The following is a 23,323-nucleotide window of genomic DNA, read 5'->3' as shown; positions in this document are numbered from 1 at the left end:
TGTTTTCTTTTGGCTGTACCAGACACTGCTCCACAAAAGGGTTCCACAGAAAAGGCTTAGATCCCTTGTTATATAGTGGGACTAGCTCCTAAATTCCATTTTACCACTTATCACCATGTAGTTTTTACAAAGGGATATTTACTTCTCAGATGCAGAACAAACATGCAAACATTTCTTAATCTCCTCTACCACCCCCCAAACCTGGAAGGCATAATATACTGGATGTACCTGAGGTTAGGACGGGTGGGTAGTGTTAGGCTCTTAATTTAGCTCAGTTCCTACATAGCACTGGTCTCTCCAAGTTCCCATCTAGGTGTGGCTTAATTGCCGGATAAACCTGTGTCTCAACTACTGTTGGTCTGGGCTCCTAAAGGTGACTCACAAGAGTTTTACCTTGATTCTCAGGGTGTTGATATTGTATTGCCTGAAGACTTGAACTCTGGAATGACTGGATGCCAAGACCTCCCAGACTTAATTAAAAGGTCATACACCCTACTCCCCTCACCAATTGTCAAACTCTCTAAGAATGCTGAAGCCAAAAAATTGTGTCCAGAACCTGGCAGAACTTATTGAATGCCTCCTAGCCAATCAATTAGCCTCATCTTCAACATGCAAGTAGCCAGCCAGAAACAGTTACAAAATTTCTACACACTATCCATGGTCTGTCTCTTCTTATCACATCCTTTATATGTTATCACAGTTGTCCAGGAAACAGCTCATTAGCAGCTTCCATTTGAAGAGACACATTTGGAGGGGCTCTGGGCATGCACCAAACAAACCCCTACAACAGTTTCTTTACAGTGAAGAATCTAGAGGCTTGCCAATTTCCTTGCCTTGAGTTCAGGCACTTTGATATCAATTTGTTTTGTCTCATATTTACTGTTTGCTGTATCATGCCTTGAACAACTCTCTCCTGATGAATAGTGGATTGGTTATTATTGAATTGGTTATTACTTTTTTTATTCATTATGAGGTGGTGTTTCACAGATAACACACAGGAGGCACTGGAGTTTTTGGACTCTAGCCTCTAACAGGTTCATTCTTGATCTGTTTAGACAGGAAGACAGCTCTGGAGTGGTTAATAATCTTACTTTATTCTAGTCTAGTCTTCTCAAAGGGTTGCTGATAATGGGAGAACCAGCTCCTACAGCATTCCCTAATTACCCTTCTCACAGGGGCCAGTGAGAAGGCAGGGCAACTATGTCTACATTCTAGAAGGCACAGCTTGTGCACTCCCTTAAGTCCCCTCAAGTCTCAATGGGGGTCGGTTGAGGCAGGTACATGCATTCCTCTATGCATTACCCAAATTCCAAATGGGCTCCCCAATGGGTTCCTTTATGGATTCCCCACTCACTGACCAGTGCCCATTTGTTTTATAGGGCAATAGACAAAGAAGGCATCTTGTCAACATAAGCTCACAGGTTAACTTTATCATCTTTAACTAATATTGGCATTCTGCACAAGCATAGGAAATATCAATTATGTCACCCCTATATCTCACTGTGCAGTCTCAATAGGACTGTCTATTATTATGATTCTAGGAACTACTATCTAGAATCCTTGGGACTATTCTGGGAGTTATCATCTAACATCTGGAAACTAGACATTGCCCTGGCCATGGATCCTGAGCAACTAAATTCTAAAAAAAGTATAACAAAATACTCCTAACATACTGTGGCCAAATAACTTCTGTCCAGTGGCAGATGAATTAAAAGAGTTTTGTGCCATGTTTTTCTCCTCTTGTATTTTTTTGCAAAGTTTAAGGGGAGATGAAAAGTAACTGAGAATCATAAAGGAAGCCGAAGCCCTCTCCTTGAGGACTCTTCCTGGCTACTTCTGACGGATCTTTTCAGGTGCAATTGTTCGATGGGAATGTTCTGCAAGATTCACTAGCAAATTAATTGTTTTTATGAATGATAGCTGATGATAGCCAACACATCCATGCCCTGAAGATACCTGTGGTTCTGTATTCCCTTGTAGAATCATGGAAGATGAATTCTAATCCTGTTCAGCACAAGATTTGGCTTGTTGTCATTCCTATGCCTATTTCTACACTAGTAACACATTTATCTCTCAGGAGAAGAGCACATTACTGAAGTAACCATAGTGAATTGCTCCCGAGAGCATCTGAGGGCAGGTATGTTATAATTATAAAGCCCTGTGATAATTGTGCAACACTTAATTAACTGGAAGACTCATCTATTAATTTATTTTAGAACCCTATAGGTTTATTGAATGAAGCATCTGTCTGAGAGAATGAGAGGAAATGTTAGTTTGCATTTTCTTCACATTTCTCTTGTTCTGGTTTGTTTTAGAGATCTTCCTGTGGGTTTGTGGTAGTGGAGGTGGTCACAGGGCTGTATGGGACACTTTCAGGTCTTGGCATCAGCAGGGAATAAAGGCTATTAGATGGAGTCCAATAGATTTGATCTCCTTTATAGTATGGAGACAAACTGATAAATCAGTCCTTAGCTCTTCTTTTCAGAACTTTTTCTAATCTACACAGTGGTTAGAGGCAGCTAGTTAGGTGATGTAGTGGATAGGGCACTGAACCTGTAGTCAGTAAGATCTAAGTTCAAATATGACCTCAGATACTTGCTAACTATGTGACCTTGGGCAAGTCACATAACCATTATTTGCCTCAGTATCCTCAACTTTAAAGTGAGATAACAAGAATGCCTACCTCACAGGGTTGTTTTAAGGGTCAAATGAGATCTCTTTTTTAAAAAATGTATTTATTTATTTATTTTTAGTTTACAACATTCAGTTCCACAAGCTTTTGAGTGTTAAGTTTTCTTCCCCTTCTCTTCCCTCCTCCACAAGATGACGTGCAATCTGATATAGGCTCTACATTTACATTTATATTATACATATTTTCACTTTAGTCACGTTATGAAGAAGCATTTCAACCAATGGAATAAACTATGAGAAAGAAGAAACAAAACAAAACAAGAGAGAGAGCAAATAGTTTGCTTCAATTTACATTCACACTCCATAATTCTTTCTCTGGATGTGGATAGCCTTTTCCATCATGACTCTTTTGGAGTTGTCTTAGAACCTTGCATTGCTGAGAAGAGCCAAGTCTGTCAAAGTCAGTCATCACACACTGTGGCTAATTACTGTGTAAATGTTCTCCTGGTTCTGCTCCTCTCACTCAACATCAGTTCATATAAGTCTTTCCAGGTTTTCTGAAATCTGCCTGCTCATTATTTCTTACAGCAAAATACTGTTCCATCACATTCATATACCAATGTGTTCAGTCATTCTCCAATTGATGGGCATCCCCTCAGTTTCCAATTCTTGGCCACCACAAAAAGAGCTGCAATAAATATTTTTTGAGAAAGAAAGAAAGGAAGGAAGGAAGAAAGAAAGAAAGAAAGGAAGGAAGGAAGGAAGGAAGGAGGGAAGAAAGAAAGGAAGAAATAAAGAAAGAATCAGGAGTCTAGAGCAATATCTGAGGTAAAGAGGGAGAAAAAGAACAAAAGCCTGGGGGTATTTTGAGGCTACTGAGACTGTGGCTTCTCAATCAGTAAATATTTATTAAGCACCTATTATATGCCAGGTACTGTGGATGAAAAAAAAAAGAGGCAAAAGATAGTTCCTAGGCTTCAAGGAGCTTACAGTTTATTGAGGAAAACAACATGTAAACACAAAGCAAGCTATATACAGGATAAATAGGAAATAAACAGAGGGAAGGCACTGGAATCAAGAGAGGTTGGGGGAGGTATTCTATAGAAGACAGGATTTTATCTGGGATTTAAAGGCTTCTGACTTTTACAAATTAATCAGTTAAAAAGGCCTTGGTTTAAACATCTAGGAAATTGATAGTTTCTTGAGTAGGATGTTAAATTTTTTTTCAAGTGCTTTATTAATTTCTGATTTACATCATTTATTTCCACCAGATTTTGAGTTACAAATTTTCTCCCTGTTTTTCCCCTACGCACCACCCCAGAATAGCAGCCCCACAGGCTATCCCCTCCTCCAATCTTCTTTCTCCCATATCTTCTCCCATACCCCATTAGACTTTTTCAGTAGGGCATGGTGGATCTCTATGCCCCAGTGCCTGTATATCTTCTTTCCCAATTACATGTAAGATAGTATTAATAATAGTGTGTGTGTGTGTGTGTGTGTGTGTGTGTATATATATATATGAATTTTAAACATTTGATTTTAAATCTTTGAATTCCAGATTCATTTCCTTCCTCCCTTGTCACTCACCCTTACTAAGAAGATAAGCAGTTCAGTATAGGTTGTACATGTGTAGCTAATGCAAAACATTAACATAGAAGATATATTGTAAAAGACTGACTATATTTCCCTCCCTCCTATCCCACCACCCACTTGTTCTATTCTCTACTTTGATCCTGTCCCTTTTCAAAAGTGAGTGCTTCCAACTTCCCTCCCTCCCAGCCTGCCCTCCCTTCCATCATCCTCCCTCTCATCCCCTTCCCCCTACTCTCCTGTAGGGTGAGATACCCTATTTAGTGTGTATTTCATTCCCTCCCCAAGCCATATTCAGTGAGAATAAGGACCATATACCCTTTTGCCTTCCTGTTCTTCCCCTCCATTGTAACCCTTTTCCCTTGCCTCTTCTTTATGAGATAGTTTACTCCATTCTGTCTCTCTCCATCTCCTCTCATTATATTCCTCTCTTACCTCTTAATTTCACCTTTTAAGTATTATCCCTTCCTATTAAATTGGTCCTGTGCCCTCTATCTATGTATACCTGTAAGCATATATACACACATTCACATATGTATTCATATGCCCTTATACTCCCCAATATAGACACACACACATATTTCTATTCACTTTAACTATTTTCATACTGAGAAAAGTTTCATCAGTTACAATTATCATTTTTCCATGTAGGAATGTTAATAGTTCAACTTTCATCAATGGCTTATGATTTCTTTTCCCGGTTTACCTTCTCAAGCTTCTCTTGCTTATTGTATCTGGGTGTCGAATTTTCTATTCAACTCTGGTTTTTTCATTAAGAGTGCTTGAAAGTCCTCTGTTCCACTGAATGACCATATTTTCCCCCGAAAGATGATACTCAGTTTTGCTGAGTAGGTGATTCTTGGTTTTAATCCCAGCTCCTTTGCCCTCCAGAATATCCTATTCCAGGCCCTCTGATCCCTCAGTGTAGAAGCTGCCAGATCCTGTGTTATCCTGATTGTGTTTCCACAATATTCAAATTGTTTCCTTGTGGCTGCTTGTAATATTCTCTCCTTAATCTGGGAATTCTGGAACCTGGCTATAATATTCCTAGGAGTTTTCTTTTTGGGATCTTTTTCAGGAGGTGATCGGTGGATTCTTTCAACCTCTATTTTGCCTTCTGGTTCTAGAACATCAGGGCAATTTTCCTTGAGAATTTCTTGGAGGATGATTTCTAGATTCTTTCCCTGATCATGGCTTTCAGGTAGACCAATACTTTTTAAATTATTTCTCCTGGATCTATTTTCCAGGTCAGTGGTTTTTCCCATGAGATATTTCACATTGCCTTCTATTCTTTCATTTGTTTGGATCTGTTTAACAGCCTCTTGATTTCTCTTAAAGTCACTAGCTTCCCTTTGCTCCAATCTAAATCCAAGGGAACAATTTTCCTCATTGAGCTTTTGAGATTCTTTTTCCATCTGGCAAATTTGGCTTTTCAAGGCATTCCTCTCCTCATTGCCTTTTTGAACCTCCTTTTCCAATTGAGTCAGTCTGTTTTTTAAGGTGTGATTTTCCTTAGTCAGGCTGTTGATTCTCATTTCATAATTTTCTTTCATCATTCTCATTTCTCTTCCCAATTTTTCCTCCACTTGTCTGCTTCTTGAGGTCCTCTATGGCCTGTAACCAGCTCATATTTTCCTTTGAAGCTTTTGGTGCAGGAGTTCTGACTTTCTGTCTTCCTCCTGTTCCATGCTTTGATTCTTTTTGTCCCCAAAATAGGAGTCTAATGTTGGACTCTTCTATTTGCTTTGTTTCCTTTGCCTGGTCATGTCGCCCCTCAGTCACTTGACCCCTGGGCTTTTTGCCACAGTAGGACTCTGCTGTGACCAGACAGGGGACCTTTTGTCCCAAATGCTGGGATTTTCTCAGCTGCTGGATGTATTAGTTGGGTGCCCTCTCTGAAGCCTCCACATGCTCTGGCAAGCTGGTCACACACCCCAGGACCTTCACTCTAGACTGTTGTCCAGATCCAAGCAGGTTAAAGCGAGAGCGATTACCCCTCAGACTGGTTGCTTGGTCTCCCTACACTCTGCAAGCCAGGAGTTGAAGCTGCAATGGGGTGCCAGTGAGGGCTTCTCAGCGGCTTTTTGCCCTGGGGCAAAAGCCAATGCACTCCCAACTACTGGTCCCAAAGTCCAGACTGCACTGACCTCTCACTTTGTCCTTAGCATCTTTGTGTTGATAAATCTGGAAACAGCCATAGCTGTTGCTGATCTGGAATTCCTCCAGCCAGCTAGCGGCTGGTCAGGCCCACCCTGGGGCTAAAACCTTGGCTCACAAGGGCCTGGGCTTGGCTCCCAGAGCGCTGCGCTGGCTCATTCCTGCTGGCCTGCCGTGGTGTCCTCAGCAGGAGGTTAGCTTCTCTGTGTCATTTTGTGGGTTCTGCAACTCCAAAGTTTGTTTAGAGATCCCTTTTTACATGGATTGGGGAAGGTGGAAGCCATAAGCTAGGGGGAGGTCCTGCTTCTACTCCGCCATCTTGACTCTGCCCCGCCCATGTTAAATTTTTTTAAGCCTAAATTTTATTGATGTCTTATTTATTTTATTGTAGTCATTTCAAGATATAGTCTACTTCCTCCTGTCTCAGCCACCTGGCTCCTATCTCAGCTTTAAAATCTTTTGTTATTAGAAGGAAAAATATTAAGTAAAACCAACCAATATAGTGTCACGTTTTGACACTGTATCCAACACTCTGTCCCTATTGCCCTGCATATGTGTGCTAAGAGGAGGGACATAGGTTTCATTATACGTTCTCTAGTACTAAAACTGGCCTCATTACAGTTATTTTTAATTCTGGTTCTTATTCTTTATTCTGTTGGAGTTTATTATGTATTTTGTTTACCTGGTTCTGCTTACTTTTCTAGATTAGTTCACAGATGTCTTCTCATATTTTTCTCAATTCCTTCCATTCATTATGTGGAAGCACATTTAAAAAAAATTCCTTATTGTTAAAACTGAAAATATTATAAAGTAATATTTTCTCTAGCCTAATAAAAATTCTTTCCTTCCTTTCTAGTTGGAAGCAGGGATGTCAGAAGCAATGAAAAGAGACCCTTTCATTAGGTGAATGGATTAAGGTCATAATCAGAAACCTGACAAGAATAAGTCTTATGTATAGTGAAAGATTCCCTATCCCTCTAGGGAATATTTGCCCATCTTAAACATATTTTCCCATCTAAGGGCTTTCTCCTTTCTCTACCCCCTGAAGAAGTTACACTAGGATTCATCCCATGGGAGATGTTGTTGAGTTGTTTCAGTACTGTTTAACTCTTCATAACAACATTTAGGGTTTTCTTGACAATTGATTTTCCACCTCCTTCTTCACCTCATCTTATAGATGAGGAACTGAGGCAAAGAGGGTTAAATGACTTGCCCAGGCTCAAACAACTAGTAAGTGTCTGAGGCCACATTTGAACTCAGGATGATGAGTTTTCCTGACTTTAGATTGGGCTCTCAATCCTATGTGGATACTTAGATATGGGAGAAGCCCTGTTGATTCCTCCTAGTAGTACTAGGGGAAATAAGGGGCCATCTTCAGTTGTCCTGATCTATATTTTGCAACTGGACCCAGATGGCTCTGAAGGAGCAAGTGAAGCAGTTGACCTTGCACAGCCCTCCCTCACTTAAATCCAATTCACTTGCAAACCATGACATCACCTTCCTGAGGTCATGGGCATCTTAGAGAACTCAGAACAAACAACAATAACAATAACAACAACTAAAGGAAGGAGATAGGGATATAGGTACTCAAGTATTTGGATTGTTGAAGCAAACCAGTATTGATGCATGTTTTGATTTTCTTTGTTGGATTCCTAGAGATGTTACCTAAAATTGTCTTGGAGCAGAGACATCTCTCTTGGGGACTTGTATATATGGGGCCTTTCTGTCCTTAATTTCTTTAGGGCACTTTCCTATTAACATGATTGCTATATGACTGGAGAGGATGGGACAGATATGAGAGATACTGTGTGGATAGGATGTGCAAGACCTTGCAACTGATTAGATATAGTGATTAAGGAAGAAGAAAAAATGAAGAATGACTTCAAGGTTGTGAACCTGTGTGATTAGAATGATAATGTTGCCACCAATGGAAATGGGGAGACTTAGAGGACAAATGGGTCCAAAGGGCAGGTGGGTAGGCAACAAGAATTTATTAAGCACTTACTATGTGCCAGTGCTAAGCACTAGAGATACAAAAACAAACAAAAAGACAGTGCCTACCCTCAACAACTCAGGGAAATGACACACAAAAGGGATCTGAAAAGTGGTAGGAAGTTCAAGACTGTGGGAGCCATGAGGGCAGATAGGGCTGTGGTAGTGGAGGGCACTTTGACTCCAGGGGAGGACCAGGAGGAGGGTTCAAGCCATTTGAGCCCTACATCTCATTTTATTTTTATGTTTGTGAAATGGTCTTCCCCTGAGTCAATCAACAATGTGATTGACAACCTGATTGTGGCTCCAGGAACCTTTGAAGTGTAATTGAAGAGGTCTGGCAGGTAGGATCTTATGAGAAAGGGACAATGACTGTAGGGTATAATGTGGCTGATCTGGTAGTGATCTGAACATCCAGCCAACATTGGAAGCTATCACAGCCTTAGAGAACAAAGTGGTGGACTATGCTGACTAGTGAAACTGGTTTTGAGATCAGCTCTGCTGACGCCAGAGTGAAGATCCTCATTACAATAGTGCTACCTCATCTTTGAAAGTTGGGCACAGAACTACATTTGGACATCAAGGTTCTTCAGAACTTGGAGGACATTTCACATGCTAGTTGATGTGAAGAGAATGATTCTCAGTCTATGGTGAAAATTCTCATTCATCTAATAAAGGACTTGAGGATTCAGTTCCCTGGCTTTGAATATCTCATACCTTGGAACCCTGACTTTTTGGACCACTGTGCTGTGATGGACAACCCTACCAGACAGCCCTTGGCTCTCAATGTGCAATGCCTTCAGATTCTGGCTGCTGGGTTATTTCTTCCTGGTTCCCTAGGGATTACTGACCCCTGTGAAAGTGGTAACTTTCAGGTACGGTTCAGACATAGGTTCAGATCTTGTCGTGTGGAGGATATAGGAAGATCCTTGACTAGGAGGGTGATGACAGTTATCTTGCCTCAGAAGTGTCTACCTGGGATAGTGTGATAGTGTCACCTTCTAAAAAAGCTTATGAGAAGCCTGCAGAAAAGAAGGAAGGTGAGGAAGAAGAGGAGAATGCAGAGGAGTCAAATCAAGAAGAAGAGAGCATGAAGATGTAGGAGTGGCCACTTATGGTTCTTTCCTGCCTGCCAAAGGCAATAGGCATCCTTTGTGGAGCCTGGGTAGTGGCATGTGTGAGGGGGAGGGGATTGCAGAAAGAAAAAGTAAGGCTAAATGCCCTCTGGAAGCTGTGGAGAAAGAAGCATTGCCTTGTAGGTGATTTGATGCTCCCTTGACTCAGCTACAAGAATCTCACATTTGTGGCCTATGCCACAAAGGGGAAGGTATCAGAATTCCAGCGCTTTGTTCTTTTACATATTTACACATACCCCTAACCTCCATACAGAATAACCAACTCTGGAAACCCCACTAAGACCAAAATCTTCCAGAATTTTTTTTGAAATTATTATGAATTGTTAGTGTCTGAAAGGTTTTTTGTTTTTTAATTTAGAAACTATGAAAAGTGTTTCCTTCTGAAAAGTGGTAGGAGTAGAACTACAAGATACCCATGTGGAAACATAGTGGCACAGTCCTAAGAGTGATGTATCATGACTGGCTTGGGCCCATCCCCAAAATGGAGGCTCTGGAAGGAATTCATTAGTAAGAGAAGGGACCAGAATGGTAGAAGGAGGTGTGAAGGCAGCTAATTCATGGTGATGAAGTCCAAAATGTCAGAAACACAGCAGGGAGGGGAGAACCTATTAAGTTCTGTTTTAGATGTACTGACTTTGATCTATCAGCTATCTAGATAGAGCTGTGGAACTGGTCTTTGGTGACACATAACAGGTAAGGAAAGAGAGAAGGGCTTGATGTGTAGGTTTGGGAGTTTATCTGCATTATCACAGCATAACAAGCTTAAAAGTGATTTCTCTTCAAGAGAAGGAAGCTTTGATTCTTTCTCATTTTACATGAAGAAAGTGATGCTTTACTATCAGTTGCAGGTCATAAGGAATTCAAGCAGTTACCACAGAGTTAGAGCCCAAGAAAAGGGAGGGACAGTATTTGTGCTCTAGAACATGGAGCCCCCACAGACATTCAAAGGATTAGGATGGGCATGTGTAAGGACGTATGAGATCATACATTGTAAGTCTGAATGTGTATACATTCGCTTGTGTGTACGATTATGTGTTCCCAGAAGTGTCTATTTGCAAATGTGTCTTGGTGTGGGTGAGGAGAGGAGACACATCTATTCTGTTTCTGGCATTTATTCTCCAACTCGTTCTTATGTTTCCTGGCAACAATGGCTTGGATGAAAGATATTTCTCTATCCCTAATGAGATAACAAAATAAAGATTGAAAGAGAGGGGAAGGGAAATAAAACTGGGGACCAAGATGGATTTCCATTAGGTGTTCTCAGTGCTGCTAGGCTCAGTAATTAGGTTATCTCCTGAGACTTTTAATTGCTTTATTAAGAAAAAGAGAATAAAAAAATGAACAGGGTAGTCAAATGAAGCAGAGATGCTCTGGAGTAGAGGGATGAGAGAGGCTCCATCTGTGGGCTAGGGCAATAACTCTCTGTCTTAATAAACACTTCCTTAGGATAAAAGCCCTCTGGACCACCAGGATATGTACTTCTAGGTCCTTGTACCCACCTGGCTAATTCAGAAGCCACTTACTGGATAAAAGTATTGTTTTTCATAAGAAACAGTGGGGGGGAGGGGCGGCTAGGTGGCACAGTGAATAGAGCACTGGCCCTGGAGTCAGGAGGACCTGAGTTTAAATTCGACCTCAGACACTGAATACCAAACTAGCCATTTGACCTTGGGCAAGTCACTTTACCCCAATTGCCCTACCTTCCCCCCTCCAAAAAGCAAAAAACAAAAACAAAAAAACAGTGAGGACCCTACCACCTGATACAGTGGGAAGCCTAATAGGCTCACAGCCAGGAAGACCTAGGAACATATCCCAACTCTGACACCAAATAGCTGTGCAACTCTGGACGAATCATTGCACTGCCCTGAGGCTTCAGTATAGAATATGGCAGGAATGTCCATAGCACCAACCTCACAGGGTTGTTATGAGGATCCAGTGAGATAATGACTATTAGGATGACCATCAAACAAGGACAATCTGGTGAAACACTGCTTTAAGACCACCATCTAACATTGATCTGGAGTCCAAGAAGCTTGAGGGAGGAGCTGTGAAGTAAAGACTAAGACTAATAGGTTTGCATTCCCTCTCTGTATCTGGGTAAAAGAAACAGTGAAGTATAATGGTCAAGATGCTGAACTTGGAACTAGAAAGACCTGGGTTTGAATCCAACACTAGACTCTTACTAACTCTCATTATACTATGAGCAGTGACTTTATTTTTGCATTTCTTTGTCTCCACGGTGCTCAGCACAGGGCTTGACACAGAGTAGGCACATAATAAAGGTTTATTGACTGAATGAGTCATTCTGGGTAAGTCACTTAACTTTTGGGACTCAGTCTTTCTATCTATAAAATAGACCTGATGACCTCTAAAATCTCTTCCTTCTCCAAATCTATAAGTCTATGGTCCTGTGAGTATTAGCAATTAACTTTCCACAGTACAGTGGGAAGAAAAGCTCCTTATAGCTTCCTTAAGGAGGGAGTGGGGTATCCGTGAATCATTTTTAATGCTTACTATCACATTTAAATGAGTTTCTGATCCAGGAAATAGAACTGTAAAAGCTCAAGCATTTGTCTTTATTCTGTAGCCCTCAAATCAGGATTTTTTTTTAGATGTCAAAATATGGGTGGGTATGCCATGGTTGTTAATGAATGCATTTTATGTGTATTTGCAAGGATCCTCTCAAGCAAAGCTTCCAACAACATCACATGATGGAGAAGGCATAGCAGCAAGCAGTTAGCAGGCATTATGTGATTTTATTCAGCCCTTCTATAATAATCATAACAGCGTAAACTCAACGGTGACATACTCATTTGATCCTTATTACTACCTTGTGAGGTTGTTAATGCTTATGCTATTCTTTTTTGTTTGTTTGTTTTTGTTTTTGGAGGGGGGAAAGCAGGGCAGTTGGGGTTAAGGGACTTACCCAAGGTCACACAGCTAGCAAGTTGCTCATATTATTCTTTTAATTTTACAGATGGGAAAACTGAGACTCAGAGTAGTTAAGTGACTTGCCATTGGTCACATGGCTGGTAATTGACAGTATTGGGATGTTCTGACTCTTAGGTCAGTGTTCTTTATAGGGGAAGAGGAGTAAGGGAACAAGCATTTATTGTGCACCTACTATGTTCCAGGCACAAAGTGCTTTGTAAGTATTATCTCATTTGGTCTCATAACAACCCTATGAGTAGGTACTAATTATGCTTATTTCATGGTTGAAGAAACTGAAGCAAAAAGGGTTAAGTGACTTGACCAGTGTCACACAACTAAGAAATATTTGAAGCTGGATTTGTACTCAAGTTTTTGTGACTCCGGGTCCAATGCACTATCCACTGAGCCATTTAGCTGTCTCTACTGCACAGTGCTGTGTGTACTATTATTAGCACATGAGAATGTTGCACATTTGTGTATGTATGTGTGTGTTTCTCTCTACTCTCAAAGTACCAATTCTTGAATGTGTTCTAAAACATTTCTTCTGTTAGCATGGGGGCTGTAAAACCAAATGTTTCTTTGGAAATACATCTCACAAAACCAAAATATGGCTCCTTTAATAGTTTTTGAAAACTGGAATACTAGAAACAAATTTTTTGGGGGAGTCAACGGCATTGACTGAAACATTCCTCGGTATGATAACCAAGACTACAAGTAGATAGGAAATGTTTACTGTTGTTGAGATATCAAATCACACAGTAGCCATCTCTGAATTATCCATACTGATTGGAATCAAGTCAAAGCTGGATAATTAAAATCCATAGATTTGATTTTAGCCAATAATTTACTTTAGGATCTACTTCATCAGGCTTTTTATCTGAAATGCCAAGATGGAGCCTGGCTTTCTCCCAGATTTGTTTCACTTCCTCTTTTTGTCCTTTCCTGCTTGGTTTTGGAGGTCACAGATAATTATTGAAATGGCTCTCTCCTCACCCCATCATCCCTCTCCCTTCTCCCCCTCCCCCAAAAGCAGAACTGCAGAAGGGAGAAAGAAAGAAAATAGTTGTCTTGGATAATCTGTTCCTGAATAATAAAATTGGATTTCAGTGCTAGTAGTAGATTTCTCTTCCACTTGGATGACAGGCCAGCTGGATATTTCATACTTCATTGAAACAATAAGCAGACCATTAGTCTGTGACTACTTATTAATTCACTTAGATTACATTGCTAATGAAGCTGAGGTCACCGCCTCCAGAGAGCTCAGTGAAATTTTAGAGCTGACAGAGACTTTAGAGATGATTTGATTCAATCCCTCATTTTATGAAAGGAATTGAGGCTTAGAGATGCTCAATGATTTGTCCAAGGTTATATAATTAGTCAGTGGTACAGCTGGGATTAGAACTCAGGTCTCTTGATTCTTGGTGCTCTGTTTTTTCTGTAACAACAGACTTCCTCTAAGGTCACAAACATTCTTGAGTTATGGACAGTAAGTACCATTACTTCTGTAGACAGGTCCCTAGAGAGGTCCACTTGTTTTCTAAAAAGTACAACATTGGAATTTTTGGTGGTTGATTATCATCCTATTAGACTTTAGTCCTTTAGTAATATCTTTTCCAGTTCTCTCCTCCTAGCTGCCTCCTCCCTCCCTTCCCGCCCCTCCCCCCCCACCTTGGCCTCCAAAGATGTGGTGGCCTGCTTTCTTGCCAAGATCAACTCCCCTACCAGTTCTTGATTCAGTTCCCCACTCCACCCCCCTCCTGTAGGACTTTGTACCTTCATTCAAATTTTCTCTCTCTCTCTCTCTTTTCATTTTAAAATTTCTCCTTCTCTACTAGCCCTTCTCACTTCGATAGGCAAACATACCCAGGTTTTTCCAACCTTTTCCTCCCTGCAAACCTCCTTCCTAAAAACCTTACTACTAATTTGATAATAATAGCTAGCATTTAGATATTGATTTAAGGTTTGCAAAACACTTTACAAATATTATATCATATTATCCTCACAAAAACCCTGGGATGTAGGTGTTATTATTTCTATCTTGTAGATGGGGAAACTGAGGCAGACAGCTGTTAAGTGACTCGCTTAGAGTCACACATTTAGTAATGTATCTGAGGTCAAGTTAGGACTCAGATCTTCCTGATTCCAGGCCCAGTTCTCTATCTACCACATCCCCTAGAAGTCTGTGTTCAAATTCTGTCTCTGATACCTAATAGCTGTGTGACTATGGGCAAGTCACTGAATCTCTGTTTGCCTCAAGATCACTAGGATTTATGTACTAAGTTGTTAGATAGGTTGTGATCTGTATCAAGGAGAGAAGGTTCCCACATTGGGACTTCTCCGTGATGATTAAAGTACATATCCTTCAAGTAACACCTTAAATATGACTTCAGAATATTGTGAGGATCAGTAGAGATAATGTATGTTTTCATTCTGTGAGCTGTCTATGTTTTCTTCTTCTTTGTGAGCACTGATTTGCTTATCTCAGAGCCAAAGAGACTTTTCCCAGCCTTCATTCTCCTTGATCTTTCTGTGGTACTTAACATTATTGACCTTTTCCATTTCATGACACTTTCTCCTTCCTTAGATTCCTTGATCCTGTATTCCCTTGGTTCTTTTCCTGGTTCTTCTCACTCTTCCTCCACTGACTTGTTCCTCTTCTGTTCCACTAACTATGGTTATAAACTAAACTTTCTTCTCTTCTTAGTCTGTATATTTTTCCCCTTACCCTTAATTGGACTTCATCCTTGCTTGTAGCTTTAATCATCACTTCTATGTATATGACACCCAAATCTATATGCTGCATTCCAATTTCTTTGTTGCAACAGACTCTTATTTGGTTTCCCTGTTTCTAGTTTTTCACTCCTCTGATTCTTCCTTCACACTTATGAATAGGCCTGACCACCATTACTCCCATGCTCAAAAACTATCTGTGATGGCCAGTTGCTTACTGAATAAAATATAACCCCTTTAGCCTGGTACTCAAGGTCCTTCATAACTATCTTTCCAGCTATAACCCATGGCTCCAAGTCCATTTGCATAAGGCTTTCCTCACTCGTGGAGAGTGATTATTCAATGTTCCATGCCTGCGTGAAGGGCAGTTGATAAGAGGCTGGTAGAAGGGGGATCCTGGTCTTCTGACTGACTTCCAGCTTTGAGAAAGACAATATATGATTCCAGACTCTCTTCAGATCCCTTAAGGGAGAGAAAGACATTGGGGAAAAGCTAATGCCTCAATCATATCCCTCTCCCCTACTATACTAGGCACTTTGGAGAATTTCCTCTTGGGTGAGATCTGGTATTTTTTCTTTTGTTGGAGCTGAGATACCTTACTCCCAGCAGGAGAGCTCATTCACGTTTGCATCATTTTGGATAAATGGGCTTATTTGCTATAAATGTTCTTTATGGAACTGGCATTTTGGTGGGAAAGGAATCAAACCATGGAAACTTAGCTTCAAGTACTCCTAACCCAAGTTAAAGGATAGTAGCCAAGAACTCAACTGAAACCTAAAATTTATAGCTACTAGACTAATAAAAGACAGGTAAATACAGTTCTAGATAGTTACCTCTTTTCTCCAAAGAGAGCAGAGTGGCCAGCCTCTGGCCCTTAACCTCTTGGTTCTTCTCTTGGCAGGAATCAGTCTCTCTTGAAGAAAGGTGGGTAGAAGAGACTCTAGTCTAGAGATATCTCTTTTTGCTTCCCCACAAACCACATCTAGATGGACCCATGTGGGTCCACACAACCTACACTGGCAGAGCAGAGAGCACACCATACTCCCTTGTACGGATTCACTCCCCTTTATCCTGCTTAGCTTCACCTTTATGCTGGCTCCAGACTGTCTTTCCAGCTTTATCCCACACCATCACTTACTTCACTTTTATGCAGGATACATTTCAGCCAAACTGGATTATTGGACGTTCTTTGATTTCATCCTTACCTTTCTCACTTCCATGCCTTTGCATAATCCCCTGGATCTCCTCCATGACAATTGTGAGCACCTTGGATGAGAATCCATCTTCCTGTTTTGTACCATCTGATATTAGTGATCAGAATTCTGGTCATCAAATAAGATTATCTCAGTTATATATTTCAAGAAATTTTAAATAATTTTGATATATGTATGGCAGATGGATTTTGGGAAGACTTTAAGGAGATACATCTATTTGAAACAAATGTGTCTTTTATAATTGATAAAAGTCAATTCTGGTATGATAAAGAAGGGATCTTCTGTGGAGCTCTCCATACTGGTGAAATCTCAGGTCTAGAATCTCTTGGTGCCCCTCCCCACCCCAAAATAAAGTAGAGGAGCTATACACTGAACAAGCTCACACTGAGCCTGTACCAGATGTTTTAGTCTATTTAAGGTTAGATTCTGGCAAGGATGTGCCAGAGCCATCTTGTACTGGCTAATGAGAACCTGTTGTTAAATTTCCAGTGTGAACATTTGTACCTCAGAAATCAGTCCGTGTTACAAATGAGGGTTTGATTTACTGTTTTGTTGATTGTCTAGACTTAAGAAAGTGAAAGAGAACATATTCATAATAAAGATTAAATTTAAAAGTGTGTACTATGTATCTGTTGTTAAACATTTACCACCACAATGCTGGATTCTGAATTGTTAAACTACCTCAAAAGTTTTTTTGAAGGCAATTGGGATTAAGTGACTTTTCCAGGGTTACAGTTAGTTAGCTCACTAACAGTTAGCTCACTAGTTACAGCTAGTAAGCATCTGAGGCCAGATTTGAATTTAGGTCCTCCTGACTTCAGGACTAGTGCTCTATCCACTGTACCAACCAGTTGCCCCTCTCCCTCAAACATTTTAAGAAAGGGCCTCCTCACCCTGGGTTGGTTGTAACAAAAACAAGCCTCCAGCCTTCCTTTTCTAAAGTTCTCTTGCACTTGTATCATTAGCCACACATGTCTTAAAGGTTCCTTTTTCTCCACTTATTTAATAGTTTTTCATAAAATATAAGTTCTATGAAGGCAAGGACCACACTTTATATTTCTTCCCTATCGCGATGGCACCTATCACCATGTGTGAAGGCATTCAGAAAATACTGGATTGATTGTTTTGCTGAGACATACAGAACATTGTATGTGTGTGACTGTGTGATTCTCTGGGCCTCAGTTTCTTCAGTTATAAAAAAGGGGATCAAACGAGACAATTTTAAAGTCACTTCAAGCTCTAATTCCTATGGTTTAATAAGAAAGAAAAACACCCACCTTATTTCTTAGTAAACCTTAATCACTGAATTTGCCTCAGCCAAACTGAGACCTGTTAAGGACCTTAGCTTGAAAAGGCCAAGGTCGCCCACTGCATCCTGGGCCACCTTCAGTGACCCTGATCTATATCTGGCCACTGGACCCAGATGGCTCTAGAGGAGAAAGTGAGGCTGGTGACTTTGCACAACCCTCCTCACTTAAATCCAGTTCACTTGCATGTCATGGCATCAATGCCCTGATGTCACAGTCCTCTTCGACAATGAAGGACAAACAGCAGTTCCTATGATATAGTGGAAAGAGCTCTGGACTTCAAATCAGAGGAGACTTGGAGCTCAAATCCCAGTTCTGTGATTTATTCAGTGTGTGACCTTGAGCAAGCTGAGGCTCTGAGCCCCAGCATTCTCATCTGTAAAATGGGGACAATAGGACTTCCAATACCTACCTCATTGAGCGTGGTGAAGAAAGTGCTTTGTAAACTTTAGAGTGCTAATATAAAGTTGGATTATCATCATTGTCATCATGCCACTTGGGGCAAATAGTGTTAATTCATTTAATTTTATAGGAAACAGATGGCAGGATTTTAGAATCTGAAGGCAATTTAAGAGATCAATCAATCCAATTTTATGGTGGAGAAATTGAGCCCCAGAGAGGTGATGTAATCTAGTCAAGGTGACACAGGGGGTCAGTGACAGGGGCAGGGGCAGGGACCAGAAACTTGGTGTTCTCTACGATTTCCAGGATATTACTGTGCCTCTTCCCTTCTTTTCAAATGAGATTCAAAAATACTGATAATGGGGATGCTTGAGTGTGGGAGAAAGAATGTGGAACTGGGAGCCCTCCTCTATAATTTGGAGTGTGAGCCAAATCACTTAACTTCTCTTGGTGTAGGCTTGAGTTGTTAATCCTTGATTCTTTTCTGTTTACAAAGATGGAAAAGAATGAAGGAAATAGTATATGAAGTGCTTTGATCCATAGAAATCCAAGTTGTTATTGCTGTGGTGGAGGATGAAAATAACAGTGTCTGTTTTTCTTCCTTGGCTTGTCCACAGGATACCAGTTGGAACAACTATCACATTGCCAAGAAAACCCTGATGCTTAGCCAGCTTAAGCCTTTTCATTTGCCAGAAGTTAGAACTCTATCAGGTCACAGTGACCTAGGTTTATTTAAATTTGAACTAGCTGAATTTCCTCCTTCTGTACACATCCCCACCTGTAAAGGACTGGATTTGTTTATTTAAATTATTGTGTAGCCTTTCCCTAATGCAGGCCTCAAGGTTCAGAACTGAGTGATGTCATTGGGGAAGCAGACAGTTTTAATCATTTCTGTAATAAAGCTGGTGTTAGTGAGGTCAGTAGCAATTAATGGACACACATTTATTAAGCACCCACTGTGTGCTAGGTCCTATGCTAGATACAAAGACAAAAAAATGGAATAGCCTTTGCTTTCAATGAACTTACATGCTACTGGGGGAGACAGTATGTATATGTATTAGAATCAGTGACAGAAGGATTTTAAGAGTTCATTTACTTCATTCTGTACAATTTTTACATATAATTATGTTAGTCAATAAGCATTTATTAAGTATTTACTATGTATACATATTGTCTCCTCCAATAGAACTTAACCTCCTTAAATACAGGAATTATTTCATTTTTGTGTTTGTATTTTAGCTCCTATGGGCAGCTAGGCGGCACCACAGCAGATAGAGATACAGACTAAAGAACACGGAGTCAGGAAGACTCATCTTCCGGAGTTCAAATCTGGCCTTAGACACTTCCTAGCTATATGACCCCAAGAAAGTCACTTAACCTCAGTTTCCTCATCTGTAAAAATGAGCTGGAGAAGGACATGGCAAAACATTCCAATATCTTTGCCAAGAAAACCCCAAATGGGGTCATGGAGATTTATAAGACTGAAACAACTGAACAACCGCCACAACAAAAATTCTAGTTCCTAGCACAATGCCTACTGAATAATGGGTACTTAATATATCCATGTTGGTTGATTGACTTTGGTTAGAGAGATATATTTTATTTTTTTAAGGTCTTAGCTATAAAATAGAACCTTTTTCTTTTTAGTAGTTAAGTACATAGCCATCTTTATTTTTAAGAAATTCTTTCATATATCCAAATGGACTGCCTCCTACTAAAGCTGAAGCTCATTTCCCCTTGTTCTATTGGAAAGAGAAAGACTCTTATTGTGGGAGTCAGGGGACCATATTTCAATCCTAGCTGTGCCACTGGCTAATTGAGACTTTGGGTAAGTTACTGAATATATCTGAGCCCAAGTGTCCTCATTAGTAAGGGAAGGGGCTTGTGCTTTATGACCTCTGAGATGCCATCCAGCTTTTAACATTTTGTGAGTCTGTGGGTCCCCAGGGTTGTAGCCTTTGGAAGAGCCTCAGTCCTGAGATGAGCCCAATACTGGACCCTAATACTGAATCTGGCTCCTGGCTGCAGCAGAAGCTCTAGTTTGTTATTAGATAATGTTACCTGTTGGGACAATTGGTCTCAGGCAGCTTAGATTAGGTCCTTATTCAGGGTAATCCCCTGGGTCTGATTCAGTCCAAGTTGGCATCAGGGACTACTGTCTAGTACAGGAGCAGTATTATTCAGAAGTTCTCTTATTACCAAACCAGGGATCTGTGTAATTCTCTGTGAGGTCCAACAGACAGTCACCGTATGATAGCCTGTAAAATGAAACTTGAGAGAATCAAAGTATTTCCAGCTTGTATCCAGAGTTGCTAAGTGCCTCTGGTGACCAGTGGGGCTTTATAGCATGGCTGCCTAGACCTGGGAAACAGAGCAAAGATAACAGGGTTACCTGAATATTAAATCCATTAAACACCATGATCTAGTCAGTTATATTGAATGGACACTCAGGTTCTTTCTCTGGACCAGTTTACTTGCATGGAATTTGCCCAAGCAATATCACAAATTAGTCTTCAAGAATAATTTGTGACTTTCCCTCTTATTTGGGGACATATCATATCTTGATAGGTGGTACAATGAATAGGCCAAATAGGCCTAAAGTCAGAAAGACTCATCTTTGTGAGCTCAGATTTGGTCACAGTGATTTATTAGTTATGTGACCCTGGGCAAGTCACTTCACCCTGTTTGCTTCCTCATCTGTAAAATAAGCTGGAGAAGGAAATGACAAACAATTCTAGTATCTTTGCCAAGAAATCTCAAATGCAGTAAAATGACTGAGCAACAGCAAATCATATCTTGATGTCTCTCTAATCAATTGGCCTAAGTTTGGAGCTTGTAAATTCTTTTCTCCTCCATGTTTTTAGTACTCTGAAGTATAAATGAAAATTATTTACTCTCACAGATAGACAATGCTAATCCTGGATTTTGGAAGGGTCTATGTCCAATCCTATCCGATAAGCATTTATTAAGCAGTACTTACTACAGTAAAAGCATTGTCCTAGGCTCTGAGGATAAAGACAAAATGAAGAATCATCTCTATCCTCAAGAAATTTGCTTAATACTTGGAGACTATGACTAGCATTTTGTTCTTTCACCTAGCTTTTCCTAGATCACCCTGTATTGTCTAAGACTGACCAATATCATGATATATATATATATATATATATATATGTATATATATATATATATATGTATATATATATATATAATTTTTTTTGATCCCATAAGCAAGAGGCATTGGAGGAACCAGAGCCATGTGCAATTTAGGAATTTCAAGATCCTCTTCTTCGGATTGTACCAGGGCTCTATAGGCTAAAGCTGATTGCATGTTCATAGGACTTCCCTGGAGCCATAACACTGAAAGGACACAGTTTAGGGGCAGGTGGCAGCCTGAAGAACAATTACAATCAAGACTAATTAAGGACCAAAGCTGGAATTCCTTTTTTGTCCTGGTCTTTAGTCAGCATGACATTTCAGAAAGAAAACACTTCTGAGATGAAAAGCATGGCTGAAAATGGTACTGATTCTTCATGTGCTGAAATACGAATTCAGGAAAAATAACTAGCAAGTCTGTGTTCTGAGAAAACCATTTTGGTGCATGACATTGCTGTTGCTATGGTAACATAGGGCTGCAGGCATACTGACTTGTGTTCCTAAGAAAAACAGGAGTTGATATTAATGGACAAGAATCAAATGTTGCCTAAGAGAGACAGAGAGAGAAGACAGGTTCCCAGAGGTCCTCAATTAAGTGCCAGGTCCTCATTTTATGTAGCTGAGGAAACAAGCTCTGCTAATACCCTATCATCATCTGCCTTCCAGTTCTGGACATTTCAATTATCTTTAACAAGTCAAACATTTTCTCTCCTTTCCCCCTATCAACTTTCTGCTGTTCCCAGATCTTTAGCATGGGTATCTATCCAGTCCACTGATTTCTCCAATCCTTCAAAATGCTACAGAGAGGGAAAGACAGAGTACCCTAGCATTTGCTACACTGAAAAATATTAATAAATAAACAGCAATCTTTGAATTAGGGATTCTTAATTTTTTGAGGGGTCATGGGGCCCCTTTAGCAATCTAGTGGAGCCTAAGGATCCCTTCTTAGAATAATGTTTTTAAATGCATAAAATGAAATGTATAGGATTACAAAGGAAACCAGTGATATTGAAATAGTTATTCAAATATTTATTAAGAAAAAACATCACAGATCCCAGGTTAAGAACACTTGCCTTGAAGTATAAACAGTTGTTCTTCTGACCTTTTACCTATAACATTTTTTTGGGGGGGGATTATAGATACAGAGTGAAAGCAGCTTGGCACTCAGTTTTCTGAATTAAATATTGAGGCAAGCATCTCTGGCCTTTCTGTGCCTCTAAGTTTTTAGTCATTTGAAGTATATTGGGTTTTATTAGGTGAACTCCCCACCAGCAAGTTTTAAAAGATCAAAGTACTTGAGGCTGATGGACAGCCCTTTTGTTTGTAAGGCCAGAATGAGTTGTCATTCATTACCACTGCTAGTTTAGCAACTACGTAAAATCCCAATTAAAACTCTCAGCATCTTACTTAAAGTTAAGAAATCTCAGGGGCTCTGAAATTCACTCCTCAGGGTAGCCCATTTTCTTCCTCAATTTCAGGAGAAAGGAGACAGGGGGAAAGCAAGACCCAATATTTAAACTAACATCAAAGTGTTTTAGGGTTAGACTAAAGAGATGCAAGATTGACTCTATTAGGAGCTGACTGCCTCTGACCAAGTGACTGACTGAGTCCTAGGAATAGATAATGTTACCTGTTGGGACAATTGGTCTCAGTTGTCTTATAGAGAGCAGTGATCTTATCTAGAACTATTACCCCTCAGTAGGATGTATTTCTTGTTACTACTGAGTCATACTCAGGTCATAGGTCTGGGGAGAACTTGATCTGTGGATTGAATACTTATGGTTATACCTTCAGAGTATTGAAGTTATGGTTATAATTGAAGATTTAACTAGAGTTATGGTAGTATCTGGGAAGCATAAATTGGAGAAATTAAACCTGATGTGTTACTGGGTCTTATTTAAGAAGAGAGAAGGCTAAAGGAGAATTTGAATGGTTCTTGGAACATTACATGGACTATTATTAAAAGTTCATGTTTTGGTGACTTTTAGGATATGGGGATTATCAGAGTAGGTCTACAAAATGGTAGCAAACCAAGAGAGATAGAAGGATACTTCCTCTCCCTAGGTAAAGAATTTATTTT

General features: G+C 40.1%; 1 protein-coding gene across 2 annotated transcripts in view; it reads left to right on the top strand.

Moving 5' to 3' along the window:
- Positions 1-23,323, top strand: part of GPR176 (G protein-coupled receptor 176) — a 125,191-nt gene that overhangs the window by 46,870 nt on the left and 54,998 nt on the right. The window contains exon 3 of one of the 2 annotated variants that reach the window (XM_069105684.1): positions 9,336-9,355. The exons of the other annotated variant lie outside the window; for it this stretch is intronic. Within the exon in view, the coding sequence (XP_068961785.1) occupies positions 9,336-9,355 (20 nt within the window). The remainder of the gene's footprint in view (positions 1-9,335; positions 9,356-23,323) is intronic. 2 annotated transcript variants of the gene reach the window in all.

This window comes from Petaurus breviceps, unplaced genomic scaffold (assembly GCF_028583685.1).
Source record: "Petaurus breviceps papuanus isolate PSGF00001 unplaced genomic scaffold, PetGlider_PUasm1.0 77, whole genome shotgun sequence".
In the NCBI taxonomy this organism is placed as follows: domain Eukaryota; kingdom Metazoa; phylum Chordata; class Mammalia; order Diprotodontia; family Petauridae; genus Petaurus; species Petaurus breviceps.
The sequence above is the reverse complement of the archived record's forward strand: the minus strand, read 5'-3'. Positions and strand labels throughout refer to the sequence as shown.